We start from the raw sequence: 18,765 nt of genomic DNA on the forward strand, positions 1-18,765 counted from the left end.
CTGTTTAATAAGGCAGGAAATATGTAATATAATATGGACACATTCTCATAAAAATGCCTAAAATATATATGGTGGAGGCTATTTAATGGAGAAGATGACTGAAGAAGCTGCTTATGTGGGACAGCTCATCTCCGTGCTTACAGATCCCTCTGCATGGAACACCCTACCCCTCCATCTTCCCACACTGGTTTCCCAGCATTCAGGTCTCAGTTCAGATTTCAGCTTCTCAGAGATGCTTGCCCTCATCATCAAATCTCAGCCTGAACTAACTCCTACCTTTTACCAGCCTATTTCTGTATCATTATCCAGTTTAATTTCTTTTTCTTTTCTTTTTTTTTTTTTTGAGACAGAGTCTCGCTCTGTGCCCCAGGCTGGAGTGCAGTGGCGCAATCTTGGCTCACTGCAAGCTCCGCCTCCTGGGTTCACGCCATTCTCCTGCCTCAGCCTCCTGAGTAGCTGGGACTACAGATGCCCACCACCGCGCCCGGCTACTTTTTTGCATTTTTAATAGAGACGGGGTTTCACTGTGATCTCGATCTCCTGACCTTGTGATCCGCCTGCCTCGGCCTCCCAAAGTGCTGGGATTACAGGCGTGAGCCACCGCGCCCGGCCCAGTTTAATTTCTTTATGTTAGTTATTGTATTTACTTATTTGTTTATTGTCTGCTTTTAATTTCTTGAACACAAGCTCCAGAACAGAATTATGCTTATCTCCCCAAAATCTAGTTCAGTGCCTGGCACACAACATTTTCTAAAATGAGAGAATTTCTCCATGATCTTAGACAAATGAGACGACATGCTATTTAAAGAAGATATTTAAGGATGCGATGAAGATTTTACACGTGAATTATTCATCAAAGGATTAGTTAGGGGTTTTATAAGTGACAAGCATTGCTAGAATTGATACAAGCTTAATAAAACCAAGGGAAGAAGTCTGTAATTCCCAAATGCCAAATGTAGTTTGTTATACTAATATACTACTTACCAATCTTATTTTTTCCTTCTTCATATTTTATTCTTTGTAAAATGTGATGCACGATTCTACTTCTTGTGGCATTGTTGAAGAACGTTTCTTTGTTGTGTATGATGAAGCTGCACACATATATTAAAAACACAAGTGGAGAATTAATTGGAGGTGATGGATCTAATTTTTGTTATAATTTGGTGTTGCTCAGATGCAGATGTCTTCAATCAGTCATAGACAGGGTGTGTCTGGAACAGCCTGAGGGAGCCAGAGATCACACCAGGAGAGTAGGCTCACAGGTATGAGTAGTTTTGGTTTTCAGCATCAACATCATTCACGTCAGGAAGGAGCTGGAGCTAAACAAAATTAAGAAACCTAAAAACAAACTAATAGCAAGTCTAGGTCTTATATCTTGTTTTTTCTCAGTAAGGTCATTATATAAATTCAACTAAAAATTCATTTTGTTTTTCTCTCCTCTTCCCTTCTACCTTAGCCTCACCCATGGCATAATCAATGGATTTTCAGAAATTTTAAGATATAAAACTGGCTTGGGTGGTGGATATAGGAGTTAGGTAATGAGCTGTGGTCTGGCTCACAGGTGAGGTGAGAGGCCAGTCTCTGGAAATCATCTCTATCCTTACCTTTTCCATGTTCTTTCGTGAATGGGATCTTTCCTCTAAAGCACACACTTAAGATTGATTTGTCTCCCAGCAACTGCCCCAGCCAGTCTACTTTGTCAAGGGTGCATGTGCAGGTATGTGTGTGTATGTGTGTGTGTACAAACACACATACACACACAGCTTTCCAGTAGGTGCTTGTTTTAGGTGTTTACTAAGAGGTTTTCTAGGTAGCAGAGCTTCCAGAGCTACATAATCCAGCATGAAATTGCCATGTCTCCCCTTGTTAGGACTGCAAAAAATGGTAGAGTATTAGAGACACTGTATCTATGACTCCTTCATGAATTATAAAGTTTGTCGACTCAGCAAACTCCTTGGGCACTTCCTAAAAGCTGGACATCATGCAAAGGCATATAAATGTAGGCATTATCCCCAACATCCAGCTCAGAAGTCACCTCCTCCAAAAAGTCTCCCTACCCCTCCAACTGCACTTCTGTCCCCCAAAGCATTCAGTTACTCCTTCCTTTGTGCTATTCTTTATTTTGCAAGCACATCAATTTACTGATCATTCTATATTGTATTTTACTTGTTTTCATTTGTTCATCAAATGTGTACTGAGGACACTCCCTTAAGGTACTAATTACACAATGGTCAACAAAACAAATAAAATCCTTGTCCTTGAGAAGGTTGCAGTCTAGTGGGGAAGTGAGAGCATCAAGGAAATGAACATGAGTGTATGGCAGAGAAAGGCAAGGTCAACCTCCTTCTGCATGCCTTTCCTACCACGTAAGACCATGAGCTCACTCAGGACAAAAGGCTGAATCATAACTTTTGTAGCCTGGGGATCCAGTGAGTGGCTGGTACACAGGTATGTGAGGGTCATGGTAATTTATGATGGGGAATTTGCTATTAAATGTTTTTCTTCAAGGAGATGAATTCTCAGGAGTTGTTCAAATAATGAGAGGAAGAGAAAAAATTGGCCTCGAGAAAGACTGGTCCAAGTATGGGGTTTGGTTTGGAAACAGGGCTGGAAATGTGACTGTGGGATAACAGATAAAGGAGAGAAAGGCCAGGGAATACAGAGACAAAAAGTAAATCATGAGAACTGATTTATTGAAGCATTTTTCTTTCACTTTTACTTCTCTTGGATTCTCTTACCGAATACTGCTCTTGGAGAAAGGTAATTTGACTTGGTGGATGAGTGATAAACGCTGTGTGGGTAAATGAGGATGCTGCAGCATTTATCTGATATTTATCTCTCAGGTTTTCTGAAAACATTTTATAGCATAAAGAGGAAGAGGAGAAAAGCAAGAGTCTCATTGAATGTGTTTCTGTGTATTTTATCCTCCTCTGCTTTTTCACCTGATTTGAGACAGGCCATTACATTTTAATACCAAGTAAAGATGTCATAAAGAAATAGACAACAAATAAAAAAGCCCATTTTGACTCACAATTCTAGATGACAACTGAAAGCTGATAAGCACAACTATGCTTGACAAGAAAATTCAAGGCCAAAAGCCCATGTTCCTCCTCCATTAAATGGTTTTCTGCTTCCTTCTCTTTTTATAGCATCACATTACATTTTCTGAGCACATGTAACAGTTCTCTACAATAAGCACCACAGACAAGCTTCAAATTTTTGTTTTTCTTTTCCTTACATCTAAGCTGTACCTGGAACCTGGAGGTTCTGTAGAGGAATAAACACACAGGGCACATGCCAGACACTACTCTAAACAGTCTCAATACATGAACTCATTCAATCTCTATTTCAACCCATAAGGGAAGTACTTATTAGCCACATTTCACAGGTGAAGAATCAGAGAGGTTAAGTGATGCACCTAACGTCACCGAGCTAAAAAGGGGCCAAGCCAGCATCTGAACTCAGGCAGTATGGCTCCAAAGGCTGACCCTGTGCCCACTCTGCTTGCTTGCCTGCCTCTGTTTGCCAGCTACTTCCTGAGGCCTGGAGGCTGGGTTTCCTGGAGGTCAGCTGAGAGTTTCTCTGTCCAGATTGCTCTTGTTTCCATGTTTTTATTCATTTGTTTCTAAATCTCAGCTCAGACTATATCTTCCCCAGAGGCTCTGGCTTGACTTCCATGCCCTCGCTCTGAAATGCAGTGTGGTGCTTGATATGGTTTGGCTGTGTCCCCACACCCATCTTGAATCGTAGTTCCCATAATCCCCATGTGTCATGGGAGGTATCCGGTGGGAGGTAATTGAATCATGGGGGCAGGTTTTTCCAGTGCTGTTCTCGTGATAGTGAGTACGTCTCATGAGATCTGATGGTGTTATAAAGGCAGTTCCCCTGTACATGATCTCTCTTGCCTGCCACCATGGAAGATGTGCCTTTGCTCCTCCTTCATCTTCCACCATGATTGTGAAGCCTCTGCAGCCATGTGGAACTGTGAGTCCATTAAACTTCCTTTCCTTTATAAATTACCCAGTCTTGAGTGTGTCTTTATTAGCAGCATGAGAACAACTAATGTGATGCAATAAAAATAGAAGGAAGCAAAGAACCACTGGTGGAGGAGGAGGGACTTTTAGCTCTGGGTACGCTCAACATCATCTCTGATTTATCTCAATACTCTGAAGTCAGACAGACCTCAGCATATACTCCAGTAGTGCCACCTATGATGTGGTTTTAGGGCTATCCCTCAACTTTTCTGGGTCTTGGTTTCCTCATCTATGAAATGGGGATAACACTGTAATCACCTTCACAGGGCTACTGTAGTTGTGAGATGACAAGTAGTGCTGAGCCCACTGACTGGCATTGAAGATGTTCTCAGAGTTAGCTGTCATAATTGCTGTAGTTTCTATTACATTCTATGAAAGCTGTCTACCCACATGGCCCACTTCCTTGTATGAGTTTCTTGAGGGCAGAAACTGGCCATGCACATCTCTGCATTTCCAGCACAGGTAAAGGGCTTAGCACATGAGAAACATTTAAAGTTGGATCAGATGAGCTGACCATTTGAAGAACACTAGCTAATGCTGGCGACTGATATAGTTTGGATGTTTGTCCCCTCCAAAACTAATTTTGAAATGGAATCCCCAGTGTTAGAGGTGGGGTCTGGTGGGAGGTGTTTGATTCATGGGGGTAGATCTCTCATGAATGTCTTGGTGTCACCCCCATGGCAATGAGTGATTCTCACTCTGGTAGTTTATGTAAGAGCTGGTTGTTTAAAAGAGCGTGGCTCCCCACTTCCCCTCTGCCCCACCTTGCCCTTGCTCCCACTCTTGCCATCTGACACGCTTGCTCCCTCTTCACCTTCCATCACGACTGGAAGCTTCCTAAGTCCTCACCAAGAGCAGATTCTGGTGCTATGCTTACTGTACAGGCTTATATAACTGGCCAAAATAGACCTCCCTTCTTTATAAACTACCCAGTCTCAGGTATTCCTTTATAGCAATGCAAATGGCCTAACACAGGGGCTATAAGACTATATCTCATCTTCTTATAACCTTGGTCTCTGCTCTTGCTCTTGCCATCTCTTCCAGCTATCAGCTGAACTACCACCTTCACACTGCATATCTAAGGATCTTCCTGTGGGGTGTGGAGCACTTTCATTTTGTGGGTCACTCTTTCAAACTGGAGGATTATGAGAAGGAACAGTGACGATTTCCCATATCATGGTTCTCACACTTAGCCACAGCTTTCTCCAAATGAAGTCTCTCTCTCATACACACACATATCCCCCACCCCCTCATGTCCACAATGTAAGCTAAGCAACTCTGGCAAATATGAGACTTGGGGCTCAATCTCTGAGCAGGACTTCATATTAGCTTGGAAACTCATATCCACTCCCATGCATTGCTGGGGGGATAGCAAACATACAAACTCTTTACGGCCATTTGGTCAGGTCTGTCAAAACTACGTATATATCTTCACTACATACCATCTAATCTAGGGATTCCTTTTTTTTAGAAATGTGTTCTACAAATATACTTACCCATGTGCAAAGTGACAGATGTACAACAATGTTCATTATGGTATGGGTTATAATAGCAAAAGCCTGGAAATAACCTAAATAATTAATCAGTGGGGGATAGGATAAGAAAATTATGGTGCAACTCTACAGTGGAATATTCTGCACCTGTAAATAGATTAAGGGCCCTTGGTGTAAATCTAAAAAAAAAATCTCTAAGACAGGACAGGGAGAAAAGGTTCAAAACAGTCACACAGCTATTTGTGTCAGAGGAAAATATGCACATGTTAGGAAGTACATGCAAATGAATATGTTGATAGACATATTTGCTTGTGCATGCACAGAATGACCATGGGAGGACACATACACCTCGGGAAACATTGGTTGCCTCTGGGGAAAACTGGGTGGCTGGATAGGCAGGAGGGAAACTTCATTGTACATACTTAGGAAATTTTTCCCATGTATAAGTACTATTACACATTAATAAAAATGCAATTTTTGGCTGGGTGCAGTAACTCATGCCTGCAATCCCAGCACTTTGGGAGGCAAATGCAAGAGGACCACTTGAAGCCAGAAGTTCAAGACCAGGGCAACATAGTAAGACATCATCTCTGCAAAAAAAAAAAAAAAAAATTAGCTGGGTGTGGTGGTGTGAACCTGTAGTCCCAGCTCCTCAGGAGGCTGATGCAGGGCAATCCCTTAGGCCCAGGAGTTAGAGAGCAAAGTGAGCCATGAACACAACACTCCAGCCTGGGTGACAGAGTGAGCCTCTTAAAAAACATTTGAAATATTTTTAAAAAGAAAAATTCAAAGGAAAGCACACTTCTGTTCTAGGTTTGCTCTCACGTTCCCCCTGAAATTCAGTGAGGAGGGGAAGAAACTGCTGAAAGGGTGTAGCATCAACTCTGTGATCAAGGCCTATATCCACACATCTCCTTATCCTGCTACTTTGAAAGGCTAATATAATTTGCCCAAAGACACACAACCAGCAAGTGTCAAGGAGGAATTCAGAAACCATCTGTTTTGCTCCAGATCTTCTCCTGTGTTTGTGAAGGGAACTTCGAGGGGCCCAGGTCTGCCTGCATACATGTGTGTGTGACGGGCTTTCTGCACACCTCCATCGCGCCCTGTGAGGAAGACCTTGCTGGCCTGCTCACGAAGTAATGGGCAGACCAGGGCCTGAACCTCCCACTGACTCCCCGCTAAGCTCAACCTTTCTGCTTTCTGGGGTAGTGAGCAACCTCGTTTTCACCCAGGGTGGTGGAAGATAGAGGTCCCAATATCCCTTTTGCTAGGAAGGGAGAAATGAGAAACAAATATGCCGTGCAATTGGGTTTTAGCTACAGACCTCCTGGAGTTTATTTGCTCTCTGATTGATAGGTTCTTCCTGTGGCAAACTGTACACAGTAACGTTGTAAAATGCTGTGATATGCTGGGTAATTTAACAAGTAAATATTATGTTTGTTCTGTGCAAAGCAATATGTATTGAGGGTGTGTATAATATGGACATGGGTGGTATATATTTAAATATTTTGAGAGGGGAATGCAAAGGTGAAAAAAACCTAGTTTCCCTCCTCAGAGGAACCTATACTCCTAATAGACAACATGAGAACATGCAAATATTCAAGGGTGTGAGCTGTGGAAAGGTGTTCATTAATGCTGGATCTAAAATCAGATTATAAAATATGCTAATTTTAAAGTAGGTAACTTTCTTTTTTTCCTAAACTTTCCCCTTAGATCACAGCTTTGAGGATAAGACTACACTTTCTTCACAAATTAATATAACTGAAGGGAACTTTAGATTAATCTAGACTCCAGCACTGTTTAATAGAAATTTCTGAGATCATGAAAATGTTCTTTATCTGTGCTATCCAATATGACACTCATGTAGCTATTGAGCACTTGAACTGTGACTAGTAAAAGTAAGAAAGTGAATTTTAACTTAGTTTAATTTTAATTGATTAAAAATTAAATTTAAATGGCTACTTGTAGCTTGTGGACACTATATGAACAGCACAGATAAACAACTGCCTAAGTCAGGGGCGACACTTTGAGGATGTGGCACACCCACTGCCTCCAGAATGGTATCTTTACCCTGCCTCTCCCCTTGATTACAATAAGCAGGAGAGTAGAGGAGGGTGAGCAGTGCCCTACAGGACTATGTGTAGGTTGCCAGAAGACCTGGTTCAAGCCCTGCTCTTCCACTTTAGCTGTGTGCCCTTGGGGAATTCATTGAATGTCTACGTGTCAGGAAATGAGGGTCACCATGTCTTAGTTGCCCAAGGACAGGGTTACACAGTCACAAAGTGAGGCTATAAAGTATTGAGGTGGGTCATAAAGCCTTGCTGGTAAATAACTGAACTCCCACATTCAACTGCCTGTTTGACATCTTGCTTGATGTCTAAGAAAAATCTCAAACCAAATATTTCCAAAACAGCACTTTTGATCTGGACTCTTATAAAGGAAAAACCTGTTCTTCCCCTAGGCTTTTCCATATTAAAAAAGGGCACTGCTGGGTCGAATGGTAGTTATGTTTTAAATGCTTGGAGAAATCGCCAAACTGTTTTATACAATGGCTGAACTACTTTACATTCCTACCAGCAGGGTATGAGAGTTCCCTTTTCTCCAGAGGTACCCTTGAATCTAAAATACAAGTGAAAACACAGAACTGAAGTGCACCCAATTTCACAAGTCACAAACTTGAGATGCATCATTGACCCTCTCTCTCAAGGCCAAAATCCAATCCATCAAGGTCTCCAGGCTCCTCTTCCCAAATATTATCCTGAATCTGACCCTTTCTCACCCTCCTACTTCAAAGTTGTTTCTAGGACCACTACAATAGCCTCCTAACTGTACCATCTAATTTCACTCTCTCTTTTGTCCATCCTCTACACAGCAACCACAATGATTTTTTTTTTTTAATGAATAAAATCTTATGCTTTTCCACTTAAAACTCTGCAATGACTTCACCTTTCCACACAGTCCTTCATGGCTCCTGCCCACACCAATGACCCTATCTCCTCTCTTCTTCCCTTTGCTCACTGTAAACAAGCAACATTGAACTTGTTTTCTGACCCTGAACAAACAAACCCAGACTGTTATTGCCCAGGCTTTTGATCATGCTTTTCTCAGATTCTTGCACAACTTGTTTCTTCCCAACATTTTGGTCTCAAATTAAATGTCACCTCTTCATCATCCTAGCTAAGATAGTCACTCTCCTGCCCCAGTAATCTCTCTTTCTCTCTCGCTCTCTCACTCATTCCGTCTCTCTCCTCCATTACCCTGTTTTATTCTCTTATGTTTTACTCTCTAAAATTTTAAAAAATAGAGCTGGGATGAGGTGGGGATGTGTCTACATTTTCGTTGTCTGCCCCTCTCCCCCTGCAGACTGTAAGCTCTGTGAGGGCAGGGCTTGGTCTGTCTCATGCTCTACTCTAGGCCCCGAGGATATAAGTAAATCATGTGATCCCCATAGAGAACCACTGGGTGTTCCAGAAATTGTCAGGTTATATTATAGATAAATTTTAACTTTTTTTTTCTAATTTGAAGATTCTCAAAATCAGTATCATTTTATGACGATGCTTTGTATGTGGTACTACTTTTGGGGAAATAAAGGCAAGGGATATGGTTTTTCAATTTGTTTTTTTACCTGTATTATGGAATTTCTGAGGTGGGCCAAACAAACAAGTATTCTCAAAGGTATGAAAATCTACGTGGTTAAAAACTTCAGGAGGAAGGGGTAACTTTGTCAAGAAGCACTTAACTACCTACAGATGGTTTTGTACAATTATTTTAGAATTATAGTTACATTATTGACCTCTGTGAATCTAAAAATTTAAGCCATGTGGCAAAGTAGGGAACAGAAATAGATAACTAATCAAGGTGGGTTTTTTGCCCCTGGAGCGAAGGAGCCTGAAGCATGTACCCAGCTGAGTTTCAGATTAATGTGAATGAGTGACTGCTACAGTCTTCCTGTTGTTCCCCATGGTGAATGGCAGTGCCTATTGTAATTATTCTGCCCCTGTTCCATCACTATGTGTTGGAGTTGTAGGGAGCAGGTAACTTATCTTTTTCATTCACAGGTCTCTGGTTCACAAAGAGTGTACACCTGAGGAGTTGTAGCCAAGGGTTTTCACCCTCAACTCACTTGATGCATAACATGAGATCCAAGACTTTGAACCTGATGCAATATTGGGATGAGATCCATGGAGATCCTGGGATGGGAATGAGAGTATATTTGGAAAAAATGTGAATAAGTTTCAGCCAGACAGTAGTCTGTGGTAGACTGCAAAAAACAAAACAAAACAAAAAAAGCCATGATTCCTCCTATCTATACACACTCCTTTGGGATGTGAATTTCTTGCTCCTTTTATCAAGAGGTAGACTCTACCTCTCTACCTCTTTTATCTGGGCTGGATTTGTGAATGGCTTTAATCTACAGAATACGGCAGAAGTAATTTCCATGATATTTTGGCATAGGCTCTGCAGCTTCCATTCTTGCCCACTTGGAATGCTGCCCCAAGGCTGCTAGGGTAAAGAAGCCCAAAGGAGCCTCTTTGAAGATGAGCCATATGCAGACAGAAATGCAGCCAAGAGCTGGCAGCATCCCCCAGCTATGTGAGTGACAGAGACCATTTTGGACTGTCCAGCTCATTGAGCAAAGGGACAACTCCAGCCACATGTTGACTCCAGGTGAAAGCAGTGGAAGAATTACTCAGCTGAATCTAGCACAAATTGCTAAAACAAAAGAATAATAAGCAAATAAAAGGTTTGTTGTTTTAAGTCAGTAAGTTTTGTAGTAGATTGTTATGTAGCAACAGATAACCTACATACCAGTCTTTTCTGATGTTTAAAGTTGTATTATTCCATAATACAACAAGGTTAATGCCTTAAAAATAAATATTTCAGGAAACTTTCTTAATTAGACTTTTAAATAGGTATTTCTTTTTTAACAAGGAGAAGCAAAGGTGATACAGTTAACTGTCACTTACATTATGTCCTCAAATTAATGAAAATCTAAGTAGGAACCAAGCAACCAATTAATTTTTTATGTGACAAGGCCTATTTTGAGAGTTTTCTGGGCCTTAGGCAACTGCAGCACAATATCTAACTTCTAATCTTGAGTAGACATTTTATGAGTAAAAAGATGAGAAGATTGTCAGGCCAAATATATAATATTGAAAGTTCTGACTATTTGGTAAAGATTTTAAAGCCTCTTTTTTAGATCAGGGTGACAGGTTACTGAAATGTAAAGGATTGTGAGTCATTTTCCTTATACAAACGGCCATTTCTAATTGTACTTCATGATATCATCTTTGTTATCTAAGTGTTAAATACAAATTAAGAAACACTTGCTCTTGAGCTTCCAAGTAAAGATGGAAAATTAAATATTTGCATACAATTTTTCTGTCTCTCTCAAAATCCCATGAAAATGATAGTAACATGCATAGTGGGTATGTATGTTTAAATAACAGTAGGAACTCTCAAAGAACAAAGATAGCACAAAACAACAGCATCAAAATGTTGAAACGTGCCAAGCAGACAGATCTATGTAATAATAGACTTAGAAAACCAGAAAAAACTGAATGCTAAACCAGCTCTGGGGGAAACCCAAGAACAATTGTATTTATACTACGAAATCCCAGAAACTCTTAGAACTGGGGCATGAAGTGACCTACAAAAGGGGGGTGAAGATTCAGAAAATAACTTGAGGAATTCTCCCAGAGCAAAAATACATAGATTATCAAAAAAAGAGGAAAGTAAGGACATTAGAGGATCAGTCCAGGAAACCCAATAACTGAAAAAATAGGAATTCTAGAAAGACAAAAAAAGGAATAAATCAGCTAAAACATTCAAGAATTATTCAAGAAAAAATTTCTGAACTGACAGACAAAAGTATACAGGTTGAAAAGGTTCACTGAGCATCCAGTAATATAAATAAACATAGAACCACATCAAGATACATTCCTATGATATTTTAGAATACTGAGGCCAAACAGACAATTATATAAAGTTCCATAGAGGAGAAAGGTTACACACAGAGAATTGGGAATTGGAATGTTTTTGAAGTTATCAGCAGGAATACTGAATATTAATTTTAGAAGTTAAAAGATCAAGAACTTAAAAATCGTGAGGAAAACAGATTTTGGTTTTATATAGAATTCTATACCTAGCCCAACTATCATAATGAGTGCAGTATAATGAACATATACCTCATTGCTTGGGTTGTCATAACAAAGTACCATACCCTGAGTGGCTCAAACAACAGAAATTTGTTTTCTCACAGTTCTGGAGGCTGAAAGTCCAAGGTCAAGCTGTCAGCAGAGTTTTTTCTTCTAAATTTTCTCTCCTTGACTTGTAGATAGCTGTTTTCTCTATATGTCTTCACATGATCTTCTATGTGTGTATATCTGTGTTTTAATTTTCTCTTATGCACCAGTCATAACGGATTAGGGCCCATCCTAATAACTTCATTTTAATATAATTACCTCTTTAAAGACCCTATCACCATATAAGGCCACATTCTGAGATACTGGGGGTTAGGATATTAACATGTGAATTTTAGAAGGTCACAATTTGACCCATAACAGTATGCACGATCACAAAAATAATACCATCCACATAATCTTATTAGGAAGTCACTAGAGGATGCAAAACGAGGGTACAATAAAAAAGTGTAAGAAATGATACACAGGAAACAGAAGATGCCACAAAAGTGAAAGACAAAGAGAATCGTAGGATATTGGTAAAGGAAGATACCAAGATGATAATTTGTAACAGGAGTGGAAGGCAAGAATTCAGATTGGAACTTGTCAAAAGGCTCCAGAGTAGTTTTCTCAGGAAGATGAAACTGATTACATATCTGACGCATCTGAACATCTTGAAATTTAGACACTTTAGATAAACTCTGTCAAATAACTGGCAGAATGTAAGATAGAATCAGTAATAAGTACATAGAAAACTTTGAAAATTAAAAAATCAAGAGAATGAGTTACTCTAGTTCAAGCAAAAACAGTGCAAAAAAGGAAACTGATTCATATTGTACTATATGACCTAGCTCTGGGTAGCATTTGTATAGTCATCATGTAAACAGTGATCTACATTATAATAATGTAATTAAATTGTAATATAACTACATTGAAAGGATAAGAATAGCTATTTACCGTAGTAAGAATTGTAGGGAAGAAACAAACAGCAAATTCTTATTCTCTATGGGGGAGGTCAATAGATTCTCCTATAACTGAAAAACATCGAAGTAATAATAAAATAATTTATTTATACATGAGGCATTAATTGCCAAAATAAACAGGCAAAAGAGTCGAAAGGGGCTGCTTCTTGGGAGGGGCAAGTATAAAGCGTTGTGGGGCATGGGATTGCTGTTTTTCAAAACAAACCTTATAGGACTATATAAAATGTATACATGACTAATTTTAATTTAATTTATAAGGTGGTAGAAAAGGAAGGAAGGAAGGAACCCTTTGGAATAGTATATTTGTCAAAGATAACTAACATTTTTAAAAATTGAATTATTTTCAAAAATAAAACATCCATGTTGAGATAAAGTCAGAATCTTCATAGTGATTCTTATTGCTTTTAGGGCTCAGTATTTTATGCACTAGATAAGACTGACAAATACCAATATTCCAGCTTGAAGGTGGATTTTTATTGAGGGAAGTTGCCACATAGATAGAATTTACCTTTTGTGAGCCCAAGATTGTAAACATGTGGGCAGCTTGCAATATATTTTTTTGAGAAACTCAAGCTGGGTGTGCTGGCACGCACTTTTGTCCTAACTACCTGGGGGGCTGAGGTGGGAGAACTGCTTGAGCCCAGGAGTTCAAGGCTGCAGTAAGCTATGATCACGCAGTTGTGCTCCAGCCTGAGTGACAGAGCAAGACCTTATCTCTAAATGAAACAAAAACAAAACTCTGAGTCCTGGAAAAACAAAACTTTTTCCCTCCCAAATAATACGGCTAGGTTATATCGTACTGGTTGGAGTGACAACATCTTGAAGGAACACAGTAATATCTACTTTGTTGGTTAAAGAAAAAACAAACCTGGGTTAGAATCTTGGTTCTGCCGAGAACTAACTATTTGAATTTAGAAAAGTAACATATCTAAGCTTTAGGATTCTTATCTTTCAAATGGGGACAACCATAACACCCACTTCAGAGGATGTTTGAGGATTAAGAGACACTGCATGCAGTGTGGTTATAAACAAACACATCATGCTCATAAATGGCAGTTCCATGATTCTTATTATTATCTACTTGTCGCTTAAAACAAATTCATTTTTGTTTTTTTGAGATGGAGTCTTACTCTGTCCCCCAGGCTGGAGTGCAGTGTCACAATCTCAGATCACTGCAACCTCTGCCTTTTGGGTTTAAGCAATTCTCCTGCTTCAGTCTCCCAAGTAGCTAGGTCTACAGGCGCACGCCACCACACTCAGCTCATTTTTGTATTTTTAGTAGAGACAGGCTTTTGCCATCTTGGCCAGGCTGCTCTCGAACTCTTGACCTCAAGTGATCCACCCACCTTGGCCTCCTAAAGTGCTGGGATTACAGTCATGAGCCATGGTACCTGGCCCACTATTTGTCACTTTTTATAAGATTACTGACTCTCATAGTTCAAAAAGGCCCCCAGTGTGTAAGTTTCTGCTGTTTTGAAATAAGATCTTGTGAACATCTTTTTCTTTTAATCAAGTATGTTTAAACATACAAAAATGCGCTGGTGAATGATATCAAACACCCATATACCCCCTAACAAATTTAAGAATCAAAAGTTTGCAAATACAATTGAAGTTTCTCTGTGTTCTCCCTTTTAATTGCATTCCCCTCCCCTAGAGGTAATCACTATCTGGAATGTTTTATAATCCACAACATGCAGGTATTCCTAAAAATACAGTATTGCATATTTTAGAACTTCACAGAAATGGTATCATGCTATAATTATTCTTCTGCAAGTTGCTTTGCTTGCTCAGCATTGAGGTTCATTGATGTTCATACAAGGCACTCTAGTCCATCATGTTCTCTGCTGCTCAGAAGTCTACTGTATGGGACACTACAGTTTACTGGCTCATTGTCTTGATAGTGGATACTCAGTCTATTTATAAAGTTTTATTACTATAAACAATGCTCTAATGAACATTCTGTAAAATGCACATGTGCAAGTGCTTTGAGGAAGTACATATTTTAGAAAGAGCATCGCTAGGTCAAACGGTACATGTCCAGTAGGACAGGTCTTAAGAAAGAAGCAATAGTCAAATTTCTTATTCACCCATGTGTCACAACATCCTAATAAGACAAAATGGTGAGGTGTGTTGCAATTAATTTGACAGTAATGATGATTAGAATGCCAAAATTTGGGAATGATTAAAAAATAAATTAGAATGGATTTAAGGTACCTTTACAATACGATCATTTTACTACCAGGTATTCTATCGTGCTTTCTGCAGGAACAGGAAAACATGAGGGAGCATGTTGCATAAGTAAACACTACCATGTATCACAGTAGAAAAAAGGCTGGGGAATAGCCTTTTTCTTTTTATTTATTGGTTGCATCAATAAATATTTTAAAAAGAGTCAGTTATCTAACAAAATTGAGCCAGAGGTTGAAAACCTATTGGTAAGACAGAGTAGGCCAAACAGTACCTTTGATATTGGCTAGGTATATACAACCAAGAGAAATGGAGAGGTGGAGAGCAATCTGGATAATTCTGGAAGACGAGGAGGAGGCAGGAAGAGGAAATGATGGGGAAAAGAAAGGAGAAATGATGCTACAGAAAAGAGGAGAAAAAAGCAATATCCTAGAATTGGGAAAACTTCCCACCAATCTTAAACTATCTATCTTTAAGACTGGGCCATGAACATCAGCATTTATAGAATTCACATATACTAAAATCATCTATTTATATATAAGGTGCCACCAACATTATCAACAAAAATAAAATACCTTTATCAAACATATACCATAAGCACTGATATACTGTATTGTTAATTTCACAATATTATATGGGTATTTTTATTATTTCCAATTTACAGATGAAGAGGTTGAAGCTCAGAATCACATGCCTTACAAGTTACAGAGCTGGGATTGGGCACCCAGGCCCTCTGTGTTTCCAGCCAGAGCTTGAGGGAGCTCAACCATTATATCCTTAAGGTCAGAAAATGATCCATTCATCTTTGTCCAGCTCTATACAGTGCTTGTCACAGAACTGGTACTTGATGCAGACTGAACTGAAATAGACACTCAAAAATGAAAACAATGCAATATTCAAATTTATTAGAGATTAGTTTTATTCGCTATTCAAAAGTGAGCTGGAATAAAGAGGAAATCATTTTTTTTTAATCTGTAAAACAAGTTTGGAAATGTTTCCTAATTAATCCTCAGACCAGAAAAATCCAATTTAGAATAAGCTAAGCTCTCGGCTTTCCACTAATTAGGGCACTACTGTAATTCAGTCAATAGTAAGGTTTTGCTTGAATTACCTAGGCGGTTATCCCTGCCTAAGTGTATTATTCAGTGACTCACCCGTGGCTACCATCTTAGTCTGATCTGAGTCATGGGTCTCATTTTTACATGAGCTGAGTTGTTCTGAGTGTTGACCAAATGGACAGATGCATCTCTGTCCCTGCTGTTCATTTATATTGCTGTGAGCAGCAAAGTCCTAGAAACTCTGCCAAGCATCTGCAAAATCTGGAAGTTGGTAAAATTTATCTTCCATGATCCCCTTGTTTTCATTGCTCTTTTTTGGCCCTCCACCATCTTTGTGGCATCCTCTATCTGCCCCTGCTACAGCCAAAATACTTCATCTGTATCTCTTGCTTCCTCTTCTTATTTTCAATAAACTATTCGTAATGGGGTGTCAATAAAGAATGACATTAAAATTTTCATCTTTCCAAGGGACACTTTTATTTTAATTGAGGATGACTTTAGCCAAAGGATTAAAGTTCAAACTGTAAAATTCCAGGTATTAGGGAGTGTGCTGTCTATTAAGTTATCTCTGATTTCCCCTTCCTTCCTCTTATCTATAATACAATGCTAGAACAGAGACTCTGCAAACCACATTTCTGCATTGCTGTCTGTCTCTCTGATATGCTCCGTCAGTACAGGGCATGAGAGGGAGACTGGCGGGGAGAACAGGTTATAGGACCTTGGTCCTTCTTGTTTGCCTGCCTGTTCCTGTCACCAATGATCCTCCGACCTCACAATGGCAGCTGGTTCCAGTTTCCAGCTTAAAAGCAACACTCCCCAAACTAGGCTCACTCCATTGCCCCATATCTTTGAGGGCCCAGCACCACAAGGGCAGAATCTCCTACTTAGGAGTCCGAGGCTCAGCTCCACAGGGCCTCTCTGAGCATCTTGGTTCCAATAACCCCAACCTCTTCATTTTGCTCCCCCAACTCTAGAGGCAGTAGCTGCTTCACTTCCTGCAGTTATCATCTGCGTGGCTTCAGTATTTCCTTTACGACACTGTAGTTCTTTACTTCCCCACAGTAACCTTTTTTGTTAAAATAACTGCCAGGTTTCAGTTTTCCTGAATGAAACCTGAGTGGTACAGAGATCTAGAAAAAGAAACATTCTTTGGAGAGGAAACCTCCTTCTCTGAGAAACTACACACCACAGAAGCAGCCATCTACCTATCCAGCTTGGTAATCTGATAAGAATATCACCCAAGTATAAAGATAGATTTTTGATTTGGAATTTTCAAATATTCCAGTTTCAAGTGTGATCTCTATCCTACAGAGATTTTCTCTCTTCTGTCCAGGTCTTTGTTAACTTGCATGGAAAATTCCTTTTCTAAAAATATGCTAGGTGCTCAAAACAAAACATTTACCATTTCTTTCTAATGAGAATATTCAAAAACTTCTCTTCTAGATATTCTGAAATATACAATACACGATTGTTAATTCTAGTCATCCTATTACGCAATAGATCACTAGAACTTATTCCTCCTATATAAATATGTGCAATTACATATCAATCATAAAAAACAGTATGAGACACCATGTGAGCCCTGTAAGCTCACAGACTGATGTGCCATACAAATGTGACAAAATAAAACAATATTAATATGAGGTATTCCTGACCATACTGTCTTATTAGTCCCAATTTGCTGCTTTGAAAATTCATCTCTACTCATTACCATGTTACTGACATTCTCCCTGCCTGGAGAAAGAGTATAATTCCCTATCACATTGATACTACACTTGGTCATAAGGCTTGTTTCGGCACACGGAGTGTGAGGAGACGTGATATATGCCACATCTGAGTGGAAATTTCAAGTCAATGTGTGGTTGTGCCATTACTTTTTCCCTCTGCTATGAGAATGCATGTCTTACAGACTGCTTCTTCAGTCCAGATTCCATGATAAAGGAATCATGTGAGGCAGAGCCTCAGTTGACCCGTTGTTAATATGCTATGTGAGCTATAAATAAACCTTTGTGCAAGTCACTGAGATTTGAGGGTTGTTACTGTGGCAGAACCCAGCAGAACCTGGCTGACACAGTCTCTAACCCAACAACGATAATCCTGTAATTTATGGCTTTGCCTGAAGAGGATGAGTGTTTTCTTTTTCCCTGATGGAGAAGCTGTGGCAATCCATAAAATAAAGTGATAGGAGAGAGGGCTGAGGTTTGTGGGGAGGAGAGCAACATAGGAAGAGGAAAGAAAAACTGTACAGGCTGGGGCAGAGGAGGAATGATTTTGTCAACAGAAGGAGGATGACGTTTGAGTAAGGAAGGAGAGGAAAGGCTGCTGATAAATGGATGCTGAGGACATGGTTTCCCTTTGTGTCCTTTGAGAAACTTAGTAAAGACTGGAACTCCCTTCTAATTACTTTTGGCTGCTGAATTCGGCTTCGTGTAGAACATAGTCATGAAAACAAGTAACTGATATAACAATCAGTGCCATAATGAAAGCATTTACAGAGGCTAATGGGCCCAGAAGTCTAACGTTGTCTGCATGAGACATAAGATGTTTCATAAAGAAGATGACACCTGAACTTGTTAAAGAACAGGATATTATCAGAGAGTGAGAGGAAGGACAGCACACCTCAGGAAGAAGGAAAAATAGTCATGGAATATTTAGGTCACTTCCATTCCCATGCTGCAGGAGTACCAGCCCGAAAGGCTGGGGGGAGAAGGGAAGAAGCTAAAAAGGTAGTTTTGTGTGCCATGTGAAGGAATTTAAGCTTTATCTCTAAGGTCCTGGGGAATCATTAAAAGCTGTTAAGCAAGGAAGCAATGTTACTACAAGTG

The 18,765-nt window shown here is 39.6% G+C and overlaps 1 protein-coding gene across 3 annotated transcripts in view; it reads right to left on the minus strand.

Annotated features, from left to right (window-relative positions):
- The window catches only part of ANO4 (anoctamin 4), a 425,382-nt gene that overhangs the window by 98,318 nt on the left and 308,299 nt on the right, over window positions 1-18,765 (minus strand). For all 3 annotated transcript variants that reach the window (XM_011966635.1, XM_011966636.1, XM_011966634.1), the window contains one exon: window positions 985-1,091. In XM_011966635.1, coding sequence (XP_011822025.1) covers window positions 985-1,091 — 107 coding nt within the window. The remainder of the gene's footprint in view (window positions 1-984; window positions 1,092-18,765) is intronic.

This window comes from Mandrillus leucophaeus, unplaced genomic scaffold, assembly GCF_000951045.1.
Source record: "Mandrillus leucophaeus isolate KB7577 unplaced genomic scaffold, Mleu.le_1.0 Scaffold768, whole genome shotgun sequence".
Classification (NCBI taxonomy): Eukaryota; Metazoa; Chordata; class Mammalia; order Primates; family Cercopithecidae; genus Mandrillus; species Mandrillus leucophaeus.